The 8,375-nt window shown below is 36.8% G+C and overlaps 1 protein-coding gene across 1 annotated transcript in view; it reads left to right on the top strand.

Moving 5' to 3' along the window:
• Positions 1–8,375, top strand: part of NUP62CL (nucleoporin 62 C-terminal like) — a 111,023-nt gene that overhangs the window by 84,248 nt on the left and 18,400 nt on the right. Inside the window, exon 9 of the mRNA XM_027765756.1 lies at positions 3,093–3,159. Coding sequence (XP_027621557.1) covers positions 3,093–3,159 — 67 coding nt within the window. The remainder of the gene's footprint in view (positions 1–3,092; positions 3,160–8,375) is intronic.

Genomic DNA, 8,375 nt, shown 5'->3' with positions numbered 1-8,375 from the left:
ACCAGGGGGGATGACCATGCCGCAATCCCTTCTCCTCCATTCTCCTCTCGGGATCTTGGGCACGCACGCACACTCACCCGGTGTGAGTTTAAGCCACTGGGTCCGGGACTCGAACCATGGTCGACTACATGGGAGACCAGCAACATAGCCATTACACTAACTGCTGGTCCCAATTTATGATTAGTTTAATATCTTAAAAGTTTGGTAAGTTAACTATAAGGAGACTTCAAAAAGTTCATGAAAATGGAATTAATTTTGGTGCCAAAAAAATTTAAATCCATTCATAGTTTTTTATAATATGCATTTCCCATGAATATTTTGAAGCCCCAACTCATATTTGAGACTTAACAAATATTTTTCCATAGAATGTTAAATATGGTTATCAGGTTTCTACCTGCCCTAAATATACTACTTAACTCATAAGGTAAACAGGTGAGGCTGCAGTCCATGTTGAAATGCTGTGAATTAATTTGATGTTAAGAGTTGGTTTTTTTCCTCCTTCTGTACTCTTAATTAAAGAGCTTATTTCTTCTACCTTTCCCTATTGTCTTAGCAGCTAAATCAAGTCCTTCTTTCCCCATACACACTCCATGGCAATAATGGTAAGAGGAATCTCCCATTGTGCTTTCTATCAGTCAGTTACAATTAGGAGTGGGGCCAGGATGTAGGTAGGTGAGGATGAGTGACATATATATTATATGTACGTGGCAATTACTCTTTAATAAGCTCTTTGTCCAATTATATGCACAGTTCTTTATCTACATACATGTTACCAGCTTTTTAAAGAGACAGCATGTTGTATTAGAGAAACAATTAGAATTTTGTTTAAGTCATTTAATCTCACTGGATCTTGGCTCCTTTTGCAAAATGTCAAGGATAAACTAAATGATCTTTAAGTCCCTCTCAGCTATAAAAATGATGCCATTCTCTACTTTGGATTAGTCTGAAGTTGAACAAAGACAATCATAAAATAGTCTGGTATTATTCATGCCACCATCTCCCTAGGTTCACACAGACGATAAAAAGGAGTTGGAAAAATACATATTTTTAAAAATAAATTATCTTCGTAATTCTAAAACTCAAAATCATTACTATTTTGATGCTTATATAGACATGTAGATCTAGACATGATGCAGAGCTAATGTCTAGTCCTGCTGTGTTGAATTAATGTAAGAGGAGTCTTTTCAACAGAGTAAGTGAAAGGAGACTAATCCTGTCTTTATCTTTTTCTCTATATAGCCTTGGATTGTTTCATTTTATTTTAGTAGTAGATAGTAAATTGTTTAAGTCTTTTTTTTTTCTGATAGAGGTGACTAGAATATTTAAAATGAGTGAATTAAAGGATAATTGCTGCTTAATGGCATATAAAAGAAACAAGAGACCAGCAATAACTCCCTTCTCAAATGGCATAAATTATTAGACCAGAAGCATTAAAAATTTTGATGAACAATAGTATTTCTGTGGATAATTTATTATAACCAGATCAATAATGCTTTGTTACTGTGAGCTGTGTACCATAATAGAAAATTAGCAACTGTGTGTTCCAGTATTCATGGTGATGGCATGTACCTGTTTTTATTTCCCTTTTTTGGATGGGATGTGAGAAAGACCACCTAATACCTAAAATTTTTATTAAGCAAGTCCATATTGTGCTTTGTGTTCAGTCATATTTTCCTACAACATCCATTAAAAAATGAGTCACCTATGTTATGAAAAACCTGCCAGTAAATTGGTGTGTTTCTTTCTCCTCTTTTTGCTATACAAGTACTTCTTTTGTTTTGCTTGTTTCTATTTTTTAGTTGCCAGAGGGTGCATGTGCTCACCAAAAAGAGGGGAAAAAAGCCCCCCCCCCAACCCCAGTGGGGAATGACCACACAGAAATCTCTTCTCCATTTCTCTGGGAATTTCGGTGCACATGCATAAGTGCCTGGTGTGTTTCCCAAGTTATGAGTGCTGGGACTGAAACCATGGTCAGTCATATGGGACCTAGCATTTCTTAACCACCAGGCTGTAGGTGGGGCTGGCTCCACTTCTTTTGTTTTAAGCGGCATGGGAAACATACCTGTGTAGATTGTTTTATTCTGTCTTATTTAATATTTTTTCATGGTCTTTTCCCAAAATTTTAATCATTCTTTGAAAATATTAGTTTTTAAGGTGCTATATTATTTCATTATAGGTGACTTTATCATAACATATTTAATCATTTTTTAATTGCTAGACATATTGTTTCTAACTTTTGGCCAGTTTAAAATACCCCTCTAATGACCAGTTTTGTTTATATTTGATTGTTTCCTCTGGGTAGGCTCCTGGAATTAGAATAGTCAAGGTATGGATATTTTTAAATTTTTCATGTATGTGTAAAAATTTTACATTTTGACAGATTAAATAAATTTATATTAATATTGGCTGAATGTGAATATACCTGTCTTTCTCACATACTTGACAACTGAATGTTATCTTTTTTTTTTTTTGAGAGGTTTTTGCTATAGGGTGCGTGTGCTCGCCAGAAAGACAGAGAGACAGAAAGCAAGAAATCACCCCCTTAGGGGGGATGGCCACACCGCAATCCCTTCTCCTCCATTCTTCTCTCGGGATCTTCGATATGTACACACATGTGCCCTGTGTAAGTTTAAGGCTCTGGGTCCGGGACTCGAACCACGGTCAACTACATGGGAGTTCGGTGACATAGCCATTAAACTAACTGCTGGTCTCGTGAATAATATACTTTTTTTTAAAATGTTGATTTGGTTGATAAATTATGCTATTTTTAATATTTTATTTGAACTTCTTATCTTGTAATCTACCTCCTAATGTCTTTATTTTTACACTATGATTTTATAAGTCAGTTTATTATTGAATTGTAGAATTATAATTCCTGACAGTTATAAAATAGTTTGAACTAATATATAGAATATAGAGCACTGCAAATATTAAATAGCAAAAACAATAAAATCTATTATTATTTAGTACATTTCTGTCTATTTCTTACCAGAAGAAATTAAAAGTCACTACCTAATTTCAATTTTTTATGTTTATCTTCATGTATTACATCATAATAAAACTTAATCTAAAAGTTTTATGTATGTTTTTAGCTCCAGCAGATCTGCAAATCCCTGAATGTTCATATGGACTCACTGCAGTGGATTGATCAGAGTTCAGGTGGGAATTTATTTGTATACCAAATTTATGTATTGCAAATAGAAAATGTGATACAAGTCAGGTTGTGTGCTCATCACTACACTAATATAAGAATTCAGTTGTAGGGGTATTACTTAATTCATGATATGTCTACCATTAGTTCTAAAGAACTATAATTGCTTATTTTTGTAAAATTAAATACAGAAAGGATAAAGTAGAAATTAATAAAAACAGGGTGAACAGGAAACTGATAATGAATAGGAACAGAAGGACCTCCCTGAATAGAACTCTTTGTACAGTTTTGACTTTAGGGCCATGTAAATGCTTTATATACTCAAAAATTCAGCCTAGAATAATGAGAATAAAGACATACTGAAATAAAGCACATGCTAAAACTAAATAAACCTTCGTAACTAATTAATAATACAAATCACTCAGTTCAAATAACTTTTAAACATAAGTGTTTTTTTTTTTGAGAGGTTTTTGCTATAGGGCACGTGTGCTCGCCAGACAGACAGAGAGAGACATAGAGACAGAAAGTGAGCAATCACCCCCCAGGGGGATGGTCACGCCGCAATCCCTTCTCCTCCATTCTCCTCTCGGGATCTTGGGCACGCACGCACACGCGCCCAGCATGAGTTTTAAGCCACAGGGTCCAGGATGCGAACCACGGGTGACTATGTGGGAGTCCAGCGACATAGCCATTAAGCTAACTGCTGGTCCCAACATAAGTGTTCTTGATGGTGCATCCTCACTAGGGCTGTCATCTTAATGATTAAAAGAACTGCAAAAGAAATATTAAATTTTTTTGATAGATTTACTGTTAATTTCAGAATTATAGTACTATAATTTTATACTATAATTATAGTACTGCCATTTTGTAAATAAGATAAAGTAAAGCAAATGATAAGGATATTAATGATAATAAGATTTTCATTGAAAAATAAGAAATACAAGTATTTTTCCTTTCCTTTTATGAATGTGAATTGCAGATAACAGTAATGAATTCCTGTTACCTTGTTCTATCTAGGCAATGGGTATAGAAGCAATGACAGACACCTCATTGTCAATAGCCCACCCAGTACTTAGATCTTGGTTTCTAAATATTATTCCTACTAAAAGGAAACAAGTTTTGGGGAACGATCTGATCTCAGGTCTCAGACAGGCTATAGGACACTTTGTGCAAGAAGGCAAACATTGTTCAAGGAGTAATTGTATTGTATCAGGACACAAAATTATACCTGAAGAAACTCCCACTGCCCAATTAGGATGGTTTGAACATTAAAAAAAAATGACAATAATGGACTCTAATACATTGAAGGGAGAACAATATATGAGACCACAATGATACTCCAGAACAAGAGAGCAATAAGAAGTACAGGGAAAAGTCTTTACAAAAGCATGCCAGCTAATAATTGTAGGAATTTTAGAATTAGAAAACCACCATTAAAAATGTTTTCAACAGAACATTTTTTTTAATTAAGTACCTCCTCTTCTTGAATACCCAGCTTCATTTATAAAATATATTTCAACCCAGTCATTTCTTGGCAGAAAGAATATGCCAACAGGAAATGGACCAAATATGGACTACTGGTTATTGAATTATTATTTTTTTTTTTTGGAGAGGTTTTTGCTATAGGGCACGTGTGCTCACCAGACAGACAGAGAGACAGAAAGCGAGAAATCACCCCCCCAGGGGGCATGGCTACGCTGCAATCCCTTCTCCATTCTCCTCTCAGGATCTTGGGGACACACGCACACACACCTGGCATGAGTTTAAGCCACCAGGTCTGGGACTCAAACCGCAGTCGACTACATGGAAGTCCAGCGACATAGCCATTATGCTAACTGCTGGTCCCACTGAATTAAATTTTTAAAAAACAGTTTCATTGAGGCATAATTTACATACAGTAAAACTCACCCATTTTAGTCGTACAATTCATTGAGAAAAATGACAGTTTTGTAGCCATAGCATAATAATTGATTCAGGCCTGCATAATGAATGAATACTAAAACCAGTAAGTTTAAAATTTTGAGGGATCAGGGTGTTTATGTGGTCACAAAAGTATCACTACACAGATTGCTTACAATTATAAAGCAGACAATATACCTTTACAACAGAGCTGTCTGACATTTACTGCTTTAATGAAGTTATCAAACTCAGCCTCACCAATAGTGCGATAACTTGACATTATGTACTTCTTGATATGACATGATAAGAAGTATGCAATATCACTTACATAGTATTTTTATCAAAAATGTTTAACTTGAATTCAGTCATAAGAATATAATCACCTTCTACTTGTGAGGCATTCTGACTAAAAAATTTAACCTGAATCTAATCACAAGAAAATAATTAGAGTCTATGCATGAGATGTTCTGAAAGGTAATTGACTTGTACTCTTCAAAAAGTCAGTCATAGGGAACTAAAAAATTCAGACCAGAAAACATTATGGGATTGCGTTAAAAGAGACCTATCAGTCAAGTTGACCATGTTAACCTTGATTAGGTACTGGATTAGATCCAAAAAGATATTATTTAGGATTATTGGGAAAATTGAATATGGAGTATATATTAAATGATATTGATCATTTTCCTAGATGTGATAGTTTTTATGGTTGTGTAGGAAAATACCCTTATTCTTGTAAAATGCAGGTTACATTATTTAGAAAATTTTTATGTCTGTAGTTTACTTTCAAGTGGTTCAGCCAAAACTATTTGTGAAGAAAAAGACATCTATCATTGTGGCAGAATGACAATGGTGGGTTGATCTAAGTAAAAGGTATACAAGTGTATTTTTACAATTTCCTCAACGTTTTTATAGATTTAAAATAAAAATTGGGGGAATCATTTCCTTTTAGAGATTTTTGCTCTAGGGCACATGTGCTCACCAGAGGGAGACACAATGAGAGGGACAGTGAGAAATCACCCCGTGGAGGGAAGGGCCACATCGCAATCCTTTCTCCTCTCGAGATCTTGGGCATGCACACACATGTGCCCAATGTGAGTTTCAAGCCACTGGGTCTGGGACTTCAACAGTGGTCAGCCATGTGAGAGTCCAGAGACGTAACCACTATCCCCTGGCCCCAGGGGGAGTCATTGTTATAGACTTCGCCTAAGTATGAAATATAATGAGACCTCAGGAATTAAGACAAATGGAAGCTAGTTAGGCAATCAGAGTATTTATTTTTAAAGATGGGACTTTAGAATAATACAGTTTTTTACATTTGACATTCTGGATTTCTCATTTCTCTTCTCTGCATTAATAGAGGTCATCAACCATGAACTTCTTTCCCTTCCAGAAAAACCTATATTTATCATTCGTCTTTAATCCCATCTCCTGTATTAGAAGAAATGTCTTATCTCTTTCTAAACTGTGTTCTGAATTATCAGAGGGGAAATTAAATTATTTATTGCTTTAATACTATTTTTTTATAGAGATTTTTGCTACAGGGCATATGTGCTCACCAGAGGGACAGAGAGAAACAGGGCAACAGAAAGTGAGAAATCACCCCCCTCCCCAAGAGGAACGGCCATGATGCAATCCCTTCTCCATTCCCTTCTCTTGATCTTGGGCACTGATGCACACGTGCCTGGCATGAATTTTAAGCCACTGAGTCCAGGATTCGAACCATGGTCAACAATGTGGGAGTCCAGCAATGTAACCATTTACACAATCTGCTGGTTCCACTTTAATGCTCACTTTTTTAAAAAAAAAAATTTTAATGGGAGAGGTTTGTGAGTCAGATGGATACGGGTTCAAGTCAAAGCATAACCATCTAATAGTTGTATGATCTTCATGATTACTTAATCTCTTTGAGTTTATATCCTCATTTTTTAAAGGATTTTCCCAATAGGTATGTGTATACTCACTGGAGAGAGAGAGAGTTAGAGAGAAGGAAAGTGAGAAATCACCCCTCCAGGGGGGATGGCCATGCCATAGTCCCTTCTCCATTCTCCCTTTGGGATTTTGGGCACACTCACACACAGATATGCCTGGTGTGATTTTCAAGCTGCCAGGTCAGACTCAAACAGTGGTTGGCCACGTGGGAGTCGAGTGCCTTAAACACCACCACACCTGCTGATCCACTGTATCCACATTTTCAAATGAGGGATAATACCTACCTTTTAGGGGTTTTGTAGATTAAAAGAAGCAATATGTAACTTTTTTTGAACAGTGCCTGACCCATGATCAGTGGTCAGTAAATAGTAGTGACAGAACTGGTTCCTGGCTAATCTGTACTCCCTGTGAGAGAAGGGTCAAATGGTTCAAAAGGCAGCTATTAAACTGAGTCTAGAGAAAGTAATTTCAGGTAGATTATCACTAAAAAACACTTATCTAGAGAAGTTGTAAGAACAGCTGAGATGGAAACCAGCAGTTAGCATAATGGCTATGTTGCTGGACTCCCACGTAGTAGACCGTGGTTCGCGTCCTGGACCCGGTGGCTTAAAACTCACGCCGGGCGCGTGTGCGTGCGTGCCCAAGATCCCGAGAGGAGAATGGAGGAGAAGGGATTGCAGCATGACCATCCCTCCTGGGGGGTGATTTCTCGCTTTCTGTCTCTGTGTCTCTCTCTGTCTGGCGAACGCACGCGCCCTATAGTGGAAAAAAAAAAGAAAAAAAAAACCTCTGCAAAAAAAGGAAAAAAAAAGAACAGCTGAGATGTAGGAGATTGTCAGTAACTGGAAAACATGGAGGAATGAGATTTTTACAAAGTTTAACTTAGCTAGTTTTCCTGTTGCATACTTTTGTACATTGAGCAGTGCTTCTTGGTTAGAGTTGAGGGGAGTGGTCTATCAAAATGTGATTTGTACTGCAAAGAAAAAATTATAGTGATTTTTCTCATGGTGGGGATTTATGCTGTAAATGAAATCTCAGGACTCGCAGTCAGTGTTTCCTTAATAAAACTAAGACTGTTAGCATTGCACGGTACTTACTTTACATAAATGAAGAAACTGTGGCCCAGAGAGGTTGAATGACTTTTTAAATAAAGCATAACTTGGAGGAACCAACAGATGGTGTAATAATTACATCATTGCATTCCCACATAGTAAAACTGTGGTTCGAGTCCCAGACCCGGCAGCTTAGAAATTAAACTGGTCATGTGTGCGTGCATGCCCAAGATCCCGAGAGGGGAAAGGAAGAGAAGAGATTGTGGCACGGTCATCCCCCCTGGGGAGGTGATTTCTTATTTTCTGTGTCTCTCCGGTGAGCACATGCACCATATAGCAAAAAT

Source organism: Tupaia chinensis, unplaced genomic scaffold (assembly GCF_000334495.1).
Source record: "Tupaia chinensis unplaced genomic scaffold, TupChi_1.0 Scaffold139696_1, whole genome shotgun sequence".
In the NCBI taxonomy this organism is placed as follows: Eukaryota; Metazoa; Chordata; class Mammalia; order Scandentia; family Tupaiidae; genus Tupaia; species Tupaia belangeri.
The sequence above is the reverse complement of the archived record's forward strand: the minus strand, read 5'-3'. Positions and strand labels throughout refer to the sequence as shown.